General features: G+C 45.5%; 3 protein-coding genes across 3 annotated transcripts; 1 reads left to right on the top strand and 2 right to left on the bottom strand.

Annotated features, from left to right (window-relative positions):
• The first annotated feature begins 2,660 nt into the window (after window positions 1-2,660).
• Window positions 2,661-6,900, top strand: CCR75_002286 (uncharacterized protein). The gene is made up of 2 exons (XM_067960384.1): window positions 2,661-2,999; window positions 3,078-6,900. The coding sequence occupies exons 1-2, from the start codon at window positions 2,691-2,693 to the stop codon at window positions 5,262-5,264; spliced, it is 2,496 nt and encodes an 831-aa protein (XP_067818689.1). The 5' UTR covers window positions 2,661-2,690; the 3' UTR covers window positions 5,265-6,900.
• On the bottom strand, window positions 5,332-7,590 carry CCR75_002287 (uncharacterized protein; the record flags this gene model as incomplete). The annotated part of the gene is made up of 1 exon (XM_067960385.1): window positions 5,332-7,590. The coding sequence occupies one exon, from the start codon at window positions 7,588-7,590 to the stop codon at window positions 5,332-5,334; it is 2,259 nt and encodes a 752-aa protein (XP_067818688.1).
• Window positions 7,591-18,083: 10,493 nt separating this feature from the next.
• On the bottom strand, window positions 18,084-18,650 carry CCR75_002288 (uncharacterized protein; the record flags this gene model as incomplete). Its single annotated transcript, XM_067960386.1, has 1 exon — window positions 18,084-18,650. One exon carries the CDS (start codon window positions 18,648-18,650, stop codon window positions 18,084-18,086), a length of 567 nt encoding a protein of 188 aa, XP_067818687.1.
• Window positions 18,651-21,418: the final 2,768 nt, after the last annotated feature.

Raw genomic sequence — 21,418 nt, 5'->3', positions numbered from 1 at the left:
TCGAAAAGGTCCAAGCGAGTCTTCAGGCGTTCATAACCCTGACGAGCCTTCGCTCGGACATCAACGAGATCCGAGGTCAGTCGTGAGACTTGACTCTCGAGATCCGCAATACGTCGTTCAGCAGCGCTTAACGCCTGTGACTGAACTGACAAAGGTAAGGTAGCCGCGAGTAGTTGAACGAGATCGCCACTCCTATCGGGCGCCGCCTGCACTAATAGATGCGGGTTGGAATCAACGCTCCCTTGTTGGAAGAATGCTTGCTGACCGCTCCGTGAGGCAAGGGTATCAGATCCTCGTCCAATGGAAAGGTTACCCGAAGAGTTTTGACTCTTGAAAAACCGATCGATACCCAACGTATTGAAATGCCCGGCTTGGTGGCTGCCTATGAAAAGGAGCACCAGCTGAGGCCTTTTCGCTAGTCTCAAACGGACAAGCAGAAGTAGCGTTGTGAGAAGAAACAGGGGGTACAGTACCGCCCATGATTTCTTTTACACGCAAGCGGGCGAAATTGAATCGCTGCGACCGCTGTTTCATCGCATCGAAATGTGGATGAATGCGGAGCAGAAATTCCGCCTCCTATTGGTCGGGCGTTTCATTTGAACGCAACACGACCGGGAAAATACGGCCAAGCGATTTTCTTTGAGCCCTCCATGATTTAAATACGCCACAATAATTATGTCGTCTACAAGAGCGCACTCTAGGAGCGACGCTCTTGGTCCGTTTAAACGAGGCCATTTAGATGGAGAGGGCATCTTGGTATGCCACCCGTCACATAGCCACGTTCTAAGCGACTGACTTGTGACACCGACTGAGCACGTTCACATGTCGCCGAGTGGAGCTTTAGGCTCCGAATTTTCGATGTCAGAACCATCGTGGATTATGGTCTGAGCATAAGGCGTGTGGTTATACCCAATGGAGAAGCGGCTGCGCCTTTATGGACAGCGCTCTCATTACCTGTCGCTGCGCTTTCCAGCGCAGACGACGAGACAACATTCGTAAATGCTGCTGTCTCCATGTTGCGAGCCATGAGAGAAGTTTGGATGGGCAATAATGCGCCATCATCCTACCTCATGAGCTCGTTGTCCGCATCACTACTATGAGGTGACGGCAACGGTGTCGACTCATTGTAGTCGACAATGAGCGACGGATCAGCATCCTCACTGTTTAAGTGGGATGAATCCTCTAGCCTCGTTAACGCGACAGCAGCAGTAGCTGTCGGCGTTCCGACTAAGCATTGGACGCGGCCGGCGAATTTACGCGGCGCGTGCGCTCAGTGCGAGGTTGAGTGGGCGTCTTCGCAGACGACCCACCAATGTGGCCCCTTTTAGGTGGCATCTTTGGCGCCGTGTATGGAAACACGTGCGCTAGAGTGATTGAGTGAACTTGCGGCGGTAAAGCTGCTCGCAGTTCCTCACTCCTCTTTAAAGAATTTACAAATGTAAATTCGTTCTTAAAGGAGGGGGATAGTGTAACGGGCTTAAGTTGCCCTAATGTTACACAGTCCCCGTTAAGTACACTTGGTGTACTTAAGGGGATTATCAATTACTAAATAATAGTAATTAGACCCAGTACACAGGTGTGGTGCACATATATGACCAACCCTTGTGTATGTGATGCACATGGGTGCATTCACATTAGGAGAATGACGCCCAGCGTCATCTGTTACGCGAGATATCTGGAAATATATGCTCGCAATACATATTAAGTGTTATCTATAGAGATGACATTTTTATTGGCAAAAATAAGTATTTATATTTAATTCAATTAAATATAGATCAGTCTGAAAACTGCTTCCTACTTGGTTAGTGCGCACGAGGAGCCGGATTACCGCTCCCGTGACGACACTTAACCAAAGTACTAAGTGCGTTGGGTGAGGTCGCTAACGCGCCCACCACAACTACCTCGCTGCACGCAAGAAAAATCTGGTGAAGCCGCTTCCTCGCTGTGCTAGGGTGTGTGTCTTAGTAGAGCGTGGCCACATTACAACGTGCCCGCATACATGTAACGGGGCACTGAGACTGTACTGCTTCAGTACAAGTCCACTTCGCACTGCTTCAGTTGCGAGTGGTGCCTTACGTTATTTCACGTACACTAGTACGTGCAGAGAAAGACTTCTCTTTAAGGTAACTAGCTTAAAGAGGGTAGAATGAAAACTGTATTAATATAATTAAATATCTCTTCTATCTATCTTGTAAATGCTAACTTAATTATACATAATACCAATTATGCAATTGAATTCTTGTCTTATCTTTATCTCTCTTTTGTTTTCATCTACAGCTGATTAGTCTGTGGAATAAATAGAAATAATGGTCTATACCTATTTATGGATAAGAATTCTGAGCATTACTATTTGTAGTAATATCCTCCAAATATTCTCTACCTTTTAGATAATATATTTATTAACAACCTTTAAGTGTTAATTTCATGTAACGATACACCCCGTTACACTACAACCCTTATAAAGGCAGAGGTAGATAATTAAGGGGTGTGGCTATATCGGTTCCCCGTCTATTTGTTCTATTTAGATAAAAACTACAGATAAAAAATAAACAGTATCATTATTCCGCTATATCGCAAAATTGACAAGTATTCCTTAAGCCATCCTTTGGACTTTGGTACACCCGCTAAATAACATTTGGGAAGGGTGTGGCTACCAAAAGAAATAGTATTATTGGTACTTTTTTAAATTAATGGATGGCTTGAGCATGGCCATGACAACAACTACAGTGACAACGCCACATGATGTAGAGCAGAAATCAGCGACGCGTTTATATGTACAAAATCTGCCAACTTATGTTGATTCGACACGACTGCGAGAGCACTTTTCAGTAAAGGGCGAAGTGACGGACGCATGTGTGATCCGAACCAAGGATGACAGCAAGTCACGGCGCTTTGGCTTTGTAGGCTTCAAGAGTGCGGCCCAAGCTAGAAGTGCGCTTGCATATTTCCATCAAAGTTTTTTTGACACGTGCAAGATTAACGTGCACGTAGCAATGGCGGTACGGGCGCGTGGATTGCGACTATAAAACGCTATGTAGGTCTATGGCTAACAATTTTGATTTTTGACTGGAGCTTAGAGAGATTCTGATACAAAGCGTCTATGGAGCAACAAATCCTTCGGTTGTGGCGGATTTCCCGAACAAATTTCGGAGCCGGGCGTCATTGCTACCCCTACGAACGATAAAAAGACCCTACCCGAGACAAAATCAAGTATGAAGCCTAGTACGATCGATGAGACGAGCGAAGCATTTCAAGAGTTTATGGAAACCATGCAGGCTCGATCAAAGACCAAATTTTGGGCCAATGACGACGTGCAAGGAGGACCAGTGGGCGGCAAGACGGCAAGGAAAAGTGTCGATGCTATGGATGCAGAGGAGAGTGATGATGAGTACAAGGATCTCAAAACGATCATTGCGAGTGATAATAAAGCGAGTGCGGACACCAAGACGAAGGAGATGGTGGTCAAGGAACAGGATACCATGTCCGACATGGAATTTTTGCGCTCCAAAGTTAACAAAAGCATCGACAACGATTTAGATGATCAGAACGGCGATATAGACGTAGAGGATACCAACGATCATGAAGCAAACGCTTTTGAAGGACCTATCGAAAGGAAGAATGTGCTAATAAATAAAGAGGATAACGAGGACGAAAAACCTTCAACGCGCTTGTTTGTAAGAAATTTGCCATTTACGGCTGTTGAAGAGGATCTCAAGGCTCTGTTCTCATCTTTCGGTGCGGTGGAAGAGGTGCATATGCCGCTAGATGATACCCGACGTCGTAAGGGCTTTGGCTTTGTTTTATTTCGCACCACGGTCGATGCTCAGACAGCTCTCACAGCTTTAAATGGCATGGCATTCCAAGGTCGGCGTCTGCACATTATATTTGCGCGATCTAAACCTATTAAGCTCGATCCGGATGCGGCTCTTGCTGATCCGAACTTGACTTATAAACAGCGGAAAGAGCTAGAGCGCCAGATTCAGGCACAAAAGAAGACTGGCTGGAACGCATCGTACATTCGCGGAGATGCGACCGTAGGCTCGCTTGCTGAGCGTATGGGTGTAAAGCGCGGTGAAATTTTAGACAAGGAGCAGGGAAACATGGCTGTGCGTCTTGCTATTGGAGAGACAATGTTGGTGAAGGAGAATAAAGAATTTTTGGCTCGGGAAGGCGTGGACCTCGAAGCTATTGAAGGTGCACTTGTAAAGGAGGCAAGCCAGCAGCAAATCAAAAAAATTGAGCGAAGTACGACCGTAATTTTAATCAAGAATTTACCGCACACTACGGAAGAAGAAGAATTAGCTCAGCTATTTCGTAAGCACGGCGAGATTGCGCGCTTTCTTCTGCCGCCTTCCAAGACGCTAGCTGTCGTGCAATACTTGGAACCATCGGAAGCACGGAAGGCGTTTCGATCACTAGCTTACAAGAAGTACCAGCATGTACCGTTGTACCTCGAGTGGGCCCCATTAAAAGTATTTGATTGCCAAAGTGCTGCAAGTGGAAGTAAGAATACTTTGACATTCGAACACAAAGGGATCAAAACGACAGCATTCGCACCATATGACGACGAAGATACTTCTGTTAGTGACGCGAGTCATACAATTTGCGTGAAAAATTTGAATTTCGTGACAAAAGAGGCAGCTTTAGAAAAAATCTTTGCGAAATGTGGCAAATTACGCAATGTCACAGTGGCTTGTCGAAAAGATCCTAGGCGCGGGATGCTTTCGATGGGTTTTGGCTTTGTCGAATACGTCGATGCTAAGCACACTGAGCACGCACTACGAACTCTTCAGAGCACTGTTATAGATGGTCATGCGATAAATTTAAAACTTTCTCAAAAAAGAGCTTTAGCTGCTTCTAAGCGCGCTGTTGGTGATTTCGATGGTAAGAGTCGAAAGTCAAAGATCATCGTTCGCAACGTCGCATTTGAAGCAACTAGCAACGAAATTCGAGAGCTGTTTGGTGCATTTGGCCAACTCAAGCGTGTGCGCATGCCAAAGAAATTCGATGGAAAACATCGCGGATTCGCATTTGTAGAGTTCCTTACTGAACAGGAAGCCTGCAATGCTTTCTCGGCTCTCTCCAGCTCGCACTTATACGGTCGGCATCTCGTACTTGAGTGGGCAGAAGATTCAGACGACATGGACACCTTGCGAGCTAAGGCTTCGCGTGATTTAACTGCCATTAACGACAGCGAGCGCCAAAAGCAAACGAAACGGCAGAAGCAAGACAGTGACAACGATGACATGGACTTTAGTGAATAGTCGTTAGATATTATTGCTTTTTTTGCTTTGCCAGTACGAAATTTTTATCGCGATAAGCAGGTGACGCTTATAGTCGGCTACTTCGCGGACGGGCTACATGTGCTTCTTTTTTAATCAAATTCAGTTTCTTGTGCATATACTTAAGCGGGTGGTCAGTCTTGGCACTCGAAAATTGCGCTACAGTGTGGCCGCTGTCTGAAGTAAGTTTCCACTTGGTCGTAAGCAAACCCTCCACGCCCATGGGCCCACGAGCATGAATGCGGCCCGTGCTGATGCCGACCTCGGCACCTAAACCAAAGCGATAACCATCAGCAAATCGAGTACTTGCGTTATGAAACACACATGCACTGTCAATCATTTGCTGAAATTGCTCAGCTGCTAAAGCGTCTTCTGTCACGATGCACTCAGTATGGCCACTGCTGTACCGGTTGATATGAGCAATTGCAGCGCCAATACTGTGAACCACCTCGACCGTGAGGTCCGCCGTGCCGTATTCTGCAGACAATGCATTTGTTATACGCGACTTTGCAGTCGCCACGCCTAGCTTGGCAGCGTTTGGACCAATGTGCAAATTTATTCCTGCTTCTTCCAATTTCATTAAAATCTCCTTGTCCTGATTTTTGCTCACGAAAGCTTCATCGATCAATAGTGACTCAAGAGCATTACAGGCAGCTGGATAGTCCGTTTTGGCATCAATTGCGAGCTCAATTGCCTTACTAATGTTGGCCGCACTGTGAATATACATATGGCACACACCCTCTGCGTGGCCAAGTACAGGAATGCGTGTACTATTTTTGATGTTGCTTACCATGGAGCTTGAGCCGCGCGGGATACAAAGGTCAATGACATCATTTAGGCGAAGTAGGTCAAAGGTCTCTTCGCGGGATGTGACTAGGCCGATAACATCCTTCGTTACCTTACCCTTTGAGGCCTCGTTCACTGCATTGACAATAATTTTGTGCAGTAAGGCATTGCTGTGGAGCGCTTCCTTGCCGCCTTTTAAAAGCAAACCATTGCCACTTCGCAAGGCGAGAGCGGCGATTTGCGGAAGTGAGTCGGGACGGCTTTCAAAAATGACAAGAAGCACACCAATCGACGCTGTTTCCTGGTGTAGCACGAGACCCGAAGCAATCTCTGTGCGCTTCAAAAGGCGACCAATTGGTTCCTCCGATTGAGCGATACTTCGAATTCCGTCACACAGCGTCTGGAGCTTCTCGTCTGACAACTTTAATCGAGTGATTAGTCCGTCGTCAATCGAGGATTTCTGAGCCATAAGCAAATCTTTGCGATTGGCTTCATAAATAGCTTTCGAATTACTCTTCAGCTTATCGGCAATACAAAACAAAATGTTGGTCCGCTCCATCGAGGACAATGCTCGCAGCTGGTGACAGCCTTCACGAGCAGCAATGGCCATCTTCTCAGCAGACACTGAGTCAGATGATTCAATACCAGGGTTAGCGACGAAAAGTGTACCAAGACTGGCCCCATTCATGATAGAAGCAACCACGCCGTTTTCAAAGCCGCTCGCAATAATCACGGCGTTGACACCTTGCGAGATTGCCGACTGAGCAGCATCAATCTTCGCTCCCATGCCACCACGTCCGACGCTCGACTTTTCACCGATTTTAAAGCTGCTGGTCTCGGGGCGAAAGACTGAAATGATCTTGGCACCAGGCAGCGTAGGTGGCTTGTTGTAAAGTCCTTTTACGTCAGTAAGGAGCATAAGAAGGTCAGCTTCGATCTCACCGCCCACCAATGCAGCAAGTGAGTCATTGTCCGTGAACACAGTCCCGTCAGGCGAGGCGCTGACTGCATCGTTTTCATTGACGATCGGAACCACGTCAAGCTCTAGTAAGTTGAGTATTGTATCACGCATGTTGGCGCGATTCTGGGCCGTCTTGAAATCTGAAGCCGTCACGAGCACCTGAGAGCAGGCAACATCATATAATGAGAAGAGTGTTTCGTAAAGAGACATGAGCCCAATTTGGCCGGCAGCGGCCATCGCGCCCTTCTTCTTCTCTAGCGCTAGCATCTGCTGGTTGCCTTGCACGTGCGTCCGTAACGAGGCCGAGAGGAGGATCTGCTTGTTAAGACGCTTCCGGCCGATACCAACGGCACCACTTGTCACAAGAAGCACTTCTTTGCCCTGGCGTTTAAGCGTGCAAACCTGCTCTACAATTGAAGCGATGCGACCCAGCGCGGGCTCGCCATTAGTGGATACAACGCTGGTCCCCATTTTGACCACAATTCGCATGGCGTGCTTCAGGTCGTGGCGCGTGATTTTGCGCTTATTAGCGATGCCACCAAAAGTATACGAATGGGTCATGGTTTCTTTTCTCATGGCGTGACGCGAGAAATCGCCGATATGGTAAGGTGGCGATTTATGGAATGAATTTACGACGACGAAGCGTCAAGGGACTAGTTGTAGCGAACACTATTGGAATTTATTTACATCGATTTCGGAAGGTACTAGAAACAAATAATTGTTGCAGACGCTTTGACGTACGCTTTGATTGTTATTCCTTCATTGATAAGCTAGTGGCAACATCTTAATTTTCGACTCTTTTGCTTCAGGAAGTCATTGCATTATTATGACGGGCGCGTACTTACGATAGCCGATGCGTGCTCTCTTTTCATAAGGTAATGGCTGTATGCTCGGCTCCTAGTTTTCAGACTGATTTATATTTAATCGTATTCGATATAAATACTTTTTTTACCAATCATAAAATGTCATCTCTGTAGATAACACTATTATGTATTGCGAGCGTATCTTTCTAGATACCTCGCGTAACGGATGACGCTAGGTGCAACGGGGTGTATCGTTACATGAAATTAACACTTAAAGGTTGTTAATTAATATATTATCTAAAAGGTAGATAATATTTGGAGGATATTACTTTATATAGTAATGTTCAGAATTCTTATCCATAAATAGGTATAGACCATTATATCTATTTATTCCGCAGACTAATCAGCTGTAGAGATAAACAAAAGAGAGATACAGATAAGAGAAGAGAAAAAATGAATTGCATGTTTAGTATTAGATTATAATTAAGTTAGCATTTACAAGATAGATATAAGAGATACTTAATTTTATTAATACAGATTTCCTTTAACCCTCTTCAAGCTAGTTGCCTTAAAGAGAAGTCTTTCTCTGCATGTACCAGTGTACGTGAAATAACGTAGGGCACTCGCAAATGAAGCAGTGCGAGTGGACTTGTTCTGAAGCAGTACAAGTCGTAGTGCCCCGTTACACGTCGGGCACGAAATTGATCTCGAACCTGGCACCAAGTATTTTGTGACCAGACAATGGCCGTTGCCGAAAGAACAAGTCGAATATATGGATGAGTTCTTCGACAGAGCAAATCGCCTCACTGCAGCCCGACCTTTTGTGTGCGTAAAGCCACAGGTGGATCGCGCATTCATGCTTACAATAAGCTGAACACAGCGACCACACCGACGCAATCGCCAATCCCAAGGAAAGATGTTATGATGAATTCCATGGGATGTCAGCCATTTTTTCCGCGTTGAATTTTAAAGATGGCTACTATTAGGTACTCACGAGAGAGTCTGACGTAGCCAAAACTGCAGTAAGCACCCCAAGCGATATGCTTTAGAAGTGGCTTGTGATGCCCAAGGTTTGAAAAACAAACCGGCGACATTAAACCGAGTGGTGGCTCACGTGATGCGTCAGCACCGTGCCTACGCGCCCCCAATATTTTGACGATGAATTCGGGCATAGAAGAGCCGGGGACGGTTTGACCGAAATAGAGTCATTTAGACGCTGTTGCCCCAGACTTCGGGTGACGCTGAATTGTACGCCAACTCGCAAAAGTGCGTCATTGGGGTCCCCGAGATACCTGTGCTGGGCTGCATCGTAGGTACACATGGTGTACGAGCAGACCCAGACTGAATACAATCAGCAAAGGAATGACCAATCCCACGACACGTGAAGGATTTGCGCCAATTCCGAGAGCTCACTAATTATTTGCATAAATATAGCAAGAATTATGCTGAGCGATTAAGCCTTGTCTGATCTCCTTGAAAAGGACGCATAATGCGTTTCCTCAAAAGAACGAGAAATGCTTTCACACCAGTGAAGCAATCTCTTTATAGAGGCACCGGTCTTGGCATCACCAGACGCGGATAAGCCTTTTAGCGTCGTCTGCGATGCAATAAATATTGCAATCGGCAGCGTGCTCATGCAAAAGGATGACGACGGCGGTAACCCTGTCATTTCTTATCAGTCTCGGCTTTTAAAAGCCGCAGAACTGAACTGCCTTGTGCATGACAAAGAGCTACATTCAATAAAGTATGCGTTTTTTAAGCTTCGAGTGCACCTATTGGGCACCGAACCATTTGTGGTTCACGCATCACTGCGGACCCGCAATAAACTCACCCCACCTCTCGCCTAGAATGGCAAGATGGCTTACATTCTTCTCTGAATTTAATTTTAAAGTTAAATACAAGCCGGATAAGTCCAATGTCTTGGCTGACGCTTTATTGCGCAGACCAGACTTCGAGGTAAGACACCAGGAAAGTGTGTCTAGTGCTAAAGCACAAATTCAGCCGTCAACGTTGGCAGCCATGAAGGCATTCAGTGTAACGGGTTCGTTAGCCTCTGATATTCAAGAAAGCTACAGTCAGGATGAACATTGTCGCCTTCTATTGGATCACTTCGGTGGACGAAAGGTAAATCTTCTGTCGCACCTGAAAGCTAAGATTAATCGATTTAGCTACTGCGATGACCTTATATGGCATCAGTTGTCACCTTTTGATCCCTTGAGAATCTACGAGCTTCATGACAGATTTCAAGCTGATGATCCTTCACGAGCTTCATGATGCGCCATCGAGTGGGCATCTGAGCCGTAAAAGTACATTTTCTAAAAGTGTCGAAATGATTTTGGTTGCCTAACCTATATCGTTGAGTGGCCACCTATATTCGCTCTTGCGAACCGTGTCAGTGCGTTAAGCCTGCACCGTCCAGCAGTGAACATTGAAGCCACTACCAATTCCAACAGATTGTTGTAAGACTGTAAGTCTGGACTTTATATTTGGCATGCCGCCTGACCACAAGGGTCAGACGGGGCTAGTCGTCTTTGAAGGCAGACTGAGCAAAATGGACCATTTAGCACCATGTAAGACATCGATCACAGGCAAGGAGGCAGCTCTCTTGTTCCTGGATCATGTTTACCGACTACACGGGATGCCCGAGTCCATAGTATCGGACCGGGATCCACGTTTTACGTCTGGGTTTTGGCGACATGTGTTTGAGCTGCTTGGTAGCAAGCTCCACATGTCGACCACAGATCATCCCCAGACCGATGGCCAAACAGAACGTGCCAATCGGGTCGTGGCGGATGTCTTGCACACTATAGCAACTCTCAAAACGTGGATAAAGCAATTGCCCGTTGTGGAGTTCGCTATAAATAACAGTGTCCACACCAGCACGGGTGAGACACCTTTTTATATTAACAGACTGCGCCATCCTCGGACGCCAGTCTTGTTTGTGCGCAGCCCGAGTTTTAGTGGGAGAGGGCCCCTCACTATGCTCGGCGCGAAAGAGGGACATAGTTTCGTCAATATGACGATGACCCATGAGGGTATCATCTCAACGACTGACACTTGCCCCAGTGACCGTGCCAGTTTAGCAGTGGTCAGTAAAACTATGCCTTATGACCGACCTCTCGGCGGTATCATAGGCGAGTTTGATGCTAAAAGCGTGAGTGAGGCTCAACGCTTTGTGGATGAGGATTAGCCATCACACGTAAAGATCGTGACGCAACGGCAAGCGCACAGGACAAGCAAAAAGAATATGCGGACCGAAATGGTCGCAAAAATAACGAACGCTTTAGAGTGGGTGAAAAAGCACTTTTAAGTACTGCTACCCTACCTAAAAATGCAATTTCTGTACTACCTGGAGGTACTACAAAGTTGTTGCCGCGTTTCATTGGGCCCTTTACGGTGGTAGAAGAGGTTGGAGACCTAAATATTGGCTCAGCTATCCTTCGTATATGAAGACGCACCCCGTGTTTTACGTGGGTCGCCTGAAACGGTATGTAGACCCAAATGAGGTCACATTTCCCTATCCGTCTAAGGAGACCGATGGTGACTCCGACTGTGAGTCGAGCGTCATTTGTGTGAGGGGGGGGGGCGGTGAAGGCGAAAAGCTATCGGACCGACTCCTCACACCACGAACAGGACTTGGAGAGCGAGGGGCATCACACGAGTAACGCGAATCCCTCAGCAATGTTCGTTCGAAAAGGTCCAAGCGAGTCTTCAGGCGTTCATAACCCTGACGAGTCGTCGCTCGGACATCAACGATATCCGAGGGTCGGTCGCTAGACTTGACCCTCGAGATCCAAAATACGTCGTTCTGCAACGCTAAACGCCTGTGACTGAACGGACGAAGGTAAGGCAGCCGCGATTATTTGTGCGAGATCGCCATTTCTATCGGGCGCCGCCTGCACTAATGGATGCGGGTGGGAATCAACGCTTCCTTGTTGGAATGTTGCTTGCCCACCGCTTCGTGAGGCAAGGGTAATAGATCCTCGTCTAATGGAAAGGTTACCCAAATAGTTTTGACTCTTGGGAACCGATCGAATCCCAACATATTGATGTGCCCGGCTTGGTGGCTGCCTATGAAAAGGAACACCAGTTGAGGCCTCTTCGCTAGTCTCAAATGGACTAGTAGAAGTAGCGTTGTGAGACGAAACAGGGTACCGTACCGACCATGATTTCTTTCACTCGCAAGCGGGCGAAATTAATTCGCTGCGACCGCTGTTTCATCACATCGGAATGCGGATGATTGCGGCGCAGGAATTCCGCCTCGTATTGGTCGGGCGTTTCATTCAAACGCAATACGACCGGGATCGTGAGAATACGTCCAAGCGATTTTCCCTGAGCCCTCCATGATTTAAAGACGCCATAATAATTATGTGCGTCTACAAGAGCGCGCACTAGGAGCGACGCTCTTGGCCCGTTTAAACGAGGCCATTTATAGGGAGGAGGCCTCTTTAAAATGCCACCCGTCACATAGCCACGTTTGCTTCGACTGGTTTGTGACACCGACTGAGCACGTTTACGTGTCGTCGGCGGAGCTTTAGGCTCCGAATCCTCTATGTCAGAACCATTGTGGATTATGGTCTGAGCATAAGGCGTTGTGGTTAAACCCAACGAAGAAGCGGCTGCGCCTTTGTGGGCAGCGCTCTCATTATCTGTCGCTGCGCTATATAGCGTTGACGACGAGACAGCATTCTTAAAAGTTGCTGTCTTGATGTTGTGAGCCATGAGAGAAGTTTGGATTGGCAATAGTACGCCATCATCATTCCGCATGAGCTCGTTGTCCGCATCACTACTATGAGGTGACGGCACATTGTCGACTTATTGTAGTCGACAATGAGCGACGGATCAACATCCTCACTGTTAAAGTGGGATGGATCCTTTAGCTCCGTTAACGCGACAGCAGCAGGATCTGTCGGCGTTTTGACTAAGGCATTAGACGCAGCCGGCGAATAAACGCGGCGCTTGCGCTTAGCGTGAGGTTGAGTGGGCGTCTTCGCAGACGACCCACTAACGTGGCCCCTTTTAGATGACATCTTTGGCGCCGAGTATGGAGCACAGGTCGCTAGTGTGATTGAGTGAACCAGCGGCGCGTTAAGCTGCTCGCAGTTCCTCTCTCCTCTTTGACGAATTTTAAAATGAAAAGTCGTTCTTAAAGAGGGGGATGGTGTAACGGGCTAAAGTTGCCCTAATGTTACAGAGTCCCCGTTAAATACACTTGAAGTACTTAAGGGGATGGTCAATTACTAAATTAAAGTAATAAGACCCAGCACTCGGGTATGGTTCTCTTTTGTGACCAACCCTTGTGTATGTGATGCACATGGGAGCATTCACATTAGGAGGGATGACGGCTAGCGTCATCCATTACGCGAGGTATTTAGAAAGATACGCTCGCAATACACATTACGTGTTATATAGAGATGACATTTTAACTGGTAAAAATAAGTATTTATATTTAATTCTATTAAATATAAATCAGTCTGAAAACTACTTCCTACTTGGTAAGCGCGCACGTGGAGCCGGATTACCGCTCCCGTGACGACTCCTTAATAACAGTGCTTAGTGTGTTGGGTGAGGACGCTAACGCGCCCACCACAACTTCCTCACTGCACGCAAGAGAAGCATGTTAAACCGCTTTTTCCTCGCTGTGCTAGGGTGTGTGTCTAAGTAAAGCGTGGCCGCATTAAGATGTGCCGAGGAGATAGACCCTATGTTTAGCTAGTGCATATTTAATGGCAAGGAGTTTCTTGTCATGCACTGGGTAATTGCGTTCAGCTGGTTGCAGCTGACGCAATGGGTGATAGATGACGCACTCCACGCCGTCCGTATCGTATTGCATTAACGCACAGCCGGTTCCAACATCGCTGGCATCACAGACCACATGAAATTGTCTGTCTTTATCTGCAATCATCAAGATGGGTGCTTGCATCAAACTCAGCTGGATGCCCTCAAAGGAACGTTGACAACCAGCGTTCCATAACTATTCCTCGTCAAATTCATCAGACGAGACATATGGTCCGGCATAATTGTGTGAGAACTTGTGTAAGTACGCCGCTAGCCCAAGGAACTTGCTAAGCCTCTTGACATCGACTGACACTTAAAGTAGAGACAATTTGCCACTTAGAGGCCGGGACAGACCAATCGGTTATCGCCTTGATCATTTCAGGATCGGGGACGCCGTGTTTACCGACGATGACCCAAGAGATGGTATTTCGCTTGCAGCGAATATACACTGTTTGAGATTTGCGTACGAATTTTGCTTCGCATAAGTGTAAGATTCTGACGAACCTAAGATTCAATGAACTTCCACGATCGTCTTTCTGTCCATAGCCCGGCTATGGACGAATACATCGTCAAAATAATTCGGTGCGATTTCTCGCACCGGTCTCAACAAATTCGTTACGCATCTGTTGAATGTTGCAGGGGCGATACTAAGCCCCTGTGGCATACTAGCCATTCCGAGAGCAACCCACAAGGGAGTGCTCACTGCTGTGTACGGATGTACCGTTCACATCCATCAGATCCATTGACGAAAAATGGTACTTTTAGACATACCATCTATCATTACGTTTTTTCTAGGTATCGGCGTTTGAGCCGTACCGTTGCAGCATTCATTTATTGATTGCGTGCACTATCCGCCAGCCTCCTGTGGCCTATCACACACAGAAGGACGGCAAGCTCCCTTATATTGCCCGCTTTTGGTTGATCAATATAGAATTTATCGATCGCAAGTACTTGTTCACGAGGTAGTGGTCAATGCTTCATGACACATTATTTCGAGCTCGGTTGGAGATCGATCTCGTGTCACGTGCCTTTAACCTTAGGCAACTCGCATGGAACTGTTTCAGAGAATATATCCCTAATTCAATCAAATCCTTGTATAAAGGGTTTGTCTTGAGTGACTCCCACGATTCAGAAGCATACCTCTCAATCCGAGTCTTCACATCGAGGACACTTTCGTCCATAGATGAGCTGCTGAGAACCCGTTCGTTCTCTGCAAAAATTACCGCTGACCGAATATAGGATACGTATCTGTCCTCTGTGACGAGTGCGCAGATCTGCTTGATGTTGCCACTATGCGGATCACTCAAGAACCGTTTAGGCTCTACGGTTAGTAGTTGAGTTATGTCCGAAGTTAACTTCGCTGGTGCATACAGATCAAGAGTACAAGCGCCAATTATTGATCTGTCACTAACCAAGACATTTAATGTGTCGGTTTCTTCCTGGGATTTATCCACAGGCTGCCGAGGAATTAATCCCTCAGGATGCTGAAGTCTAATCGCTACTTAGTTGAGAAGCTTTCTCCTCAAGTACGGGGAGGCTACCAGGTGTAGCGGAGCTACCTCGCTCTTAAAGTCAGAGGAAGACTTTTTAGACTCAGAGTCTCTTGGTTCTATGGAACTAATGGATTGACAGCTCAGGGAGTCGTACAAGCTCTTAAAGCTTAATGAATCCTAGTTCAAGGGATTCTGTGGTTCGTAGAACCAAGTGGCAACTAGTGCCCAATAGTATATACCTTAGAAAGGCTTCTATCTCTTACAGATCAATGCGCAAGCCTTAGTAAGGCATTTAACGCTTTAAGATTAGAAGGGGAACTGCACTTAACTTTATTATTATTTAATTCAAAACAAATACTTTAGCTTATATAAAATAGATTTCGGTTGCCAAATTTATATCTGGCGGCCACCACATTTCCTACAATAAATGGGATTTAAGTAATTAACTTATTTAAAATAGAATATAATAAAAGGGTTTGGTACCCATAAGTTAAATGTACCACAACAACGGTTCTCCAACCGATGTGTGCCTCATTACGGCCATGGTCAAGCTTGCAGCCTGCGCTTCTTCAATAGCAGCGACGGATAAGCTTTCTGGATTAGCAGCTGGTACAAAATCTTGAGGCGCTCTTGTCGCTTCGGTGGGGCGAATATCGTCCAGGATAGTGGGCTCATAACCTATCGTTTTATGGCCGAATAAAGGAATACCAACAAACTTTAGAGCAACACACAATGCATTTGAATTTATTGAGAAGTGGTTTACTTAGGCACTAACTTTGATCTTGCCAGTCATAAGTTACTACAGGTCCATTGGATTGTTCCTTTGATTATTTACTGGTTGTTCCTACCTGATCCAAACCTGGGTAGTCCACATGATATGTTGGAACAGTCCACTTGTAACCTCGTGGCGCAAGCAAATCCCGCAACTCTTCTTCAAGCAGCTTGAATGTAGTTACTAATATATTCCGACACCAACGCGGCACGTGGATCAAGGAATGATCTTATTTTTTTCTTCTTTCCGCAACGGTCGTAGTCGAGCGCATGTCTGGTGTGAAAGCGGTAATTTCTAACGTAGTAGCTCTGATATTCATAGAAAAAATATTTGCTAAATGTTTTGGCATTTTGTGAAGTAGCTTTGTTTCGCATTTTCAACAATGTATCTAATCCCGAGATTGTCATTTTTCTCCGAAGCTTACCTTTCAATTTACTGGGTTGTTCACTCTCATTGTTCGAACCCCACATATTCGCTCGCATTTGTAATAACATCAAGTTCATCTGCACGTAGCGTGGGTTTGAGCAGATGGTTCTGGATTCGGAGCCATACAGACACGCTGCAACGGGGCACTGCTGACTTGTACTGCTTCAGTACAAGTTCACTTCGCACTCCTTCAGTGCGAGTGGTGCCTCACGTCACTTCACGTACTCTAGTACGTGCAGAGGAAGACTCTCTTTCAAACACTTGCTTTAAAGAGGGTTTAAAGTAAACTGGATTAATTTAATTAAGTTCTTCTATTTCTATTTATTTAATACTAACCTAATTACATACTAATACAAAACATGTAAATAATCTGTCCTTCTCTTTGCGCGCGTCCAGTGCTGACTGGACCGCGGAGCAAGTAGATGTAATGGCATGTATCTATTAATGGATAAGCTTTCTAAATATTACTTTGTAAAGTACTTTTCTCCAAATATTATCTACCTTTTAGATAATATATTAATTAACAATCTTTAAGTGATAATTTCATGTAGCCCTCAACACGTAATTTCTTTGAAGTGTCACGGCGAAATGATGGTCATAAAACTTATTCCAACACTTGATCATGTCTTTTTTCTTGCTCCTCAATGAATTAAATTTACATCGAAATACATCCTAAAGTCGAGACGCAAGCTTCGACACAACAACGCATCGAAACTTTAAATAAATCCGAAATTTTCCTCACAATAGTTGGAAACGGGCTGAAGTTGCCCTATGTTCCACAAACGCATTAAGTATACTTGGTGTACTGAACGCCTTCCCCACGTCCCATAACAACAAAGAACTGCTCGAATCCACGCTACAGCTGCTTTTTGGTCTAATAGGATGCAAAATTGACACCCTGTCACTCAGCATTACAGAATTATTGAAGCTTGCTCATTTATTCAGTACCAGTTTTCGACAAACTGCGGCGTAATGATCAGGGGCATTGATTGACGCTTGACACAAAACACACGCGATGGCCGGCTTTTAGGTATAACGAGGTAAAATGATGCACCAAGAAAGCCCCGCTGGCCTCCATGCAATCCGCAAGTACCACCAGCTACCCTCGAGATGCAGATGTTGGCGTCCATGTTAGCGAACTGCCGAGGTTATACAGACCCTCCGCCATGCAAAATTTATGTTGCAAAATGTAACTTCAGAGTTCCGTTATACAGATGTTATTTCCAATAAGAGAAGTTATTGTTTCCAAATTTTTTTTGGCAAAATCCGGAAACGAGTGCACACGCCGGCCGGATTAGGAAATATTTTTTTTTGCCGACGATCTCGGCGACTCGATCTGTTGTTGCTAAGCAGCGAGCTACCGCCCGGAAAGCTGCGACCTCTTGGCCAAGCAAAAATTGCTTTCTGATTGCTTTCATGGCTTCTGGGAGTCCACAGCGCTTGGTGCTTTATTAAAATCAAAGACAAAGGTGCTTCAAGACTGACGACGAGACGAAGCGTGGACCTGTAAACGGGTGAATGCCAATCAAAACAAGGGCCACGATACGTTGCAAGTGACGAAGTAGATAGCGACTGCACTTAGCAAACGAAAATACATGTATATTAAAAAAGCGACTATGTTAGATATCTTCGCTTTTACGCCCGAGATGCGCTTGGCCACGACCGTTGCGGGTTAAAGAAAAGATTGGGATTAATTCCTTGATTTACGGGCGAGTGATTGTTTCTGGCATTATTTGATTTCGTAGGATTCGCTGGCATTAGACCTTTAATAGTAGCACTGACTTAGTCAGTGAGTCTTCTGACCCGTACGAATGAAAAACTCGATGGAGGTGCATCAAGATTAGCCCCTATTGTTGAAACAGGAGGTTTATCATGATTAGCCCCTATTGTTGAAACAGGAGGTTTAATTGGCTCTACAACAGGAATACTTGCGGACGGTGGAACAGGAGGATCATTTAGCTTCGTACTTGCAGACATCCCTGGCGGTGAAACAGGAGATACCTTTGTAATTGGTATCGTATCTGACTGTGCATGAAGAGGAACTACTGGATGAGGAAAACTAGGATTATCAACTGGCGGTTCCGTTGTGGTCTTCGCGGTCTTCGAAGGCCAAAACTTTCGGAAAAAGGCTTTAATTTTTTGAATGAATGCTTTTTCGCCCAGTTTAGTCAGCCATTCCGAAATCTGTGGACTCCATCCCAGACGTCGGCGTTGATGCGCGCTGGGTTTCGCCACGACACTTGTCGTAGTCTCCTTTGTAGCCAGGGCTTTGCGAGTTGAATCCGTGGTATCGCTAGCAGCGACACTGGCTGCGATCATCACGACGAGCCAAACGAAAGCGAAGCGCATGTTTCGAATACACGCAGTCCGAGCGATGCAGGGAAGTTGGAGGAAGGGGAGAACTTGGTGCGAACTTGACGACTTTGGAGCAAATTCCAGACTGCCATTGCCCTCTCGAGTCTTTCGTCCTCGATTATTATGAAGGCGTGTTTGGGTCGAAACTTGCGTGGGAAGCCAATCCCATCAAAAGACAGCAACAAAAGGACGTTCATGAAAGCCGTTCAAGTGTAGAAACCAGTCACGGAGGTGGTTTTAAATCGAACACTCCAAGTTTTAAGTATACACAAGTCTAGTGAAAGTCTTTTTTTTAAATCAGTTTCTCATACCTTTTTGGTGCCAATGTTTTGTTACCTTTTTAAGTAGACGCCTGGGATATTGTTGGTGTCCAGATGGCTTGCACATCTTTACACATTCAAAAGTTTATATTAAATATTTGACTTGTTTTCGGGGAATCGACAGAAACAACTGTCACATCGTGAGCCATCTTACGGCACTGCACCATCTGTATCTGCGACGCACTGCTGAGCCCCATCCGACGATTGAAATCTAGGCAAGGGCCGAGGTAAGGCGTCTTCTAAGGACACAAAAATCATCGAAAAGGTCTTAATATTTAGACCGTACAGATGGATTCAAAGTCGTTTTGGCTTGGAACTAGCATGCAAGCTTTTACGATGACGGTGTTTCAGCTCTGAAGCATGAGTGAGTATTTTATCGGCCGTCGAACACGGTCAATCTGTATCCGATGTTATGATGATTACTACATTGCGAGCTTTTTTAATTGACAGTACTGTTCAGACTTTCTTTTGAGATGTCGAAACAACTGGACTTGAACTTAATGTCATTAACCCATCCAATACACTATCATTAGGTTGACACTCCAGCTGGACCCATCCAATACACTATCATCAAATTAACTTACTCCAGTATTTTTCAAAGGTCGAGCGAGTTAAGAGGCTTATGGAAGCCTAATCGAGTGGTCATATGTGTCTCACGACTGGCTTTTTAGCATTAAGAGCAATCGAGCTTGTTCATAACTTGATAGTTACCGTCCTTTTAATTTGCACACCGCAAACGTTTCATTTGATATCAGCCAAATTAATGACCTTAGTTGTCCTATTCTTTTTTAAGGCTTCTTACCAATATAGAAACAAATATGTTTATATTCCGCCTTGCATTACCGATTCGTAGTGTTAACCGTTAAAGTGGTGTGGTGCACACGAAGGAATAATGTTTTTCGGTGGATTGCACGTACAGCCGTCGGACAACTACGCTCGCGCTCTCTGTGCACAAGTCAATATTAACGAGTAACTCAAGGCCTTGCAAATCCATAGATCATCTGACAACAGCTCAGTATCATATCTAGACCTGGTGGAAGAAACTCTATTAGGTAATTAGAGAAAGAGAGAGATTAAAACAAATACAAAGTTCAGTTCCTGTTTTCATCTAAAAGTGTTTGTGTAACGGGGTGTATCGTTACATGAAATTAACACTTAAAGGTTGTTAATTAATATATTATCTAAAAGGTAGATAATATTTGGAGGACATAACTTTATACAGTAATGTTCAGAATTCCTATCCATAAATAGGAATAGACCATTATATCCATTTATTCCGCAGACTAATCAGCTGTAGATGTAAACAAAAGAGAGAGACAGATAAGATAAGATAAGATAAGAATTCAATTGCATGTTTAGGATAAGCTTATAATTAAGTTAGAGTTAGCAGATAGAAAGAAGAGATACTTAATTATATTAATACAATTTTCATTTTACCCTCTTTTAAGCTTATTGTAGGCGGGCACGTCGTAATGCGGCCACGCTCTACTTAAAGCACACATCCTAGCACAGCGAGGAAGCGGTTTGCACCTGCTTCTCTTGCGTGCAGTGAGGAAGTTGTGGTGGGCGCGCAAGCGACCTCACCCAACACACTAAGAACTCTGGTGAAGTGACGTCACGGGAGCGGTAATCCGTCTCCTCGTGCGCACTTCCCAAGTAGGTAGTAATTTTCAGACTGATTTATATTTAATAGAATTAAATACAAATACCTATTTTTACCAATTAAAATGTTATCTCTATAGATATCATTTAATATGTATTACGAGCGTATCTTTATAGATACCTCGCGTAACTGATGACGCTAGCCGTCATCATGGATGACGCTGGGCGTCATCCCTCCTAATGTGAATGCACCCATGTGCATCACATCCACAAGGGTTGGTCACAAATGTGCACCACACCCGAGTGTTGGGTCTAATTACTATTATTTAGTAATTGACCATCCCCTTAAGTACCAAATGTACTTAATGGGGACTGTGTAACATTAGGGCAACTCTAGCCCGTTACACCATCCCCCTCTTTAAGAACAAATTTACATTTTTAAATTCGACAAAGAGGAGAGAGGAACTGCGAGCAGCTTTACGCGCCGATAGTTCACTCGATCACTCTCGCGCACGTGTTTCCATACACGGCGCCCAAGATGCCACCTAAAAGGGGCCACGTTGGTGGGTCGTCTGCGAAGACGCCCACACAACCTCGCACTAAGCGCACGCGCCGCGTTAATTCGCCGGCTGCGTCTAATGCCTTAGTCGGAACGCAGACAGCCACTGCGGCTGTCGCGTTAACAGGGCTAAAGGATCCATCCCACTTTAACAGTGAGGATGTTGATCCGTCGCTCATTGTCGACTACAATGAGTCGACACCGTTGCCGTCACCTCATAGTAGTGATGCGGACAACGAGCTCATGAGGAGTGATGATGCGGCATTATTGCCCATCCAAAC

The sequence above is a fragment of the Bremia lactucae genome, linkage group LG13, assembly GCF_004359215.1.
Source record: "Bremia lactucae strain SF5 linkage group LG13, whole genome shotgun sequence".
Taxonomy (NCBI): Eukaryota; Oomycota; class Peronosporomycetes; order Peronosporales; family Peronosporaceae; genus Bremia; species Bremia lactucae.
This window is presented reverse-complemented; position numbering and strand designations above follow the sequence as displayed.

Coding starts and splice junctions, on each gene's coding strand:
- CCR75_002286 (XM_067960384.1), top strand. CDS start 2,691: ATGGATGGCTTGAGCATGGCCATGACAACAACTACAGTGACAACGCCA. Junction 3,000..3,077: donor ACGTGCACGTAGCAATGGCG/GTACGGGCGCGT, acceptor ACTGGAGCTTAG/AGAGATTCTGATACAAAGCG.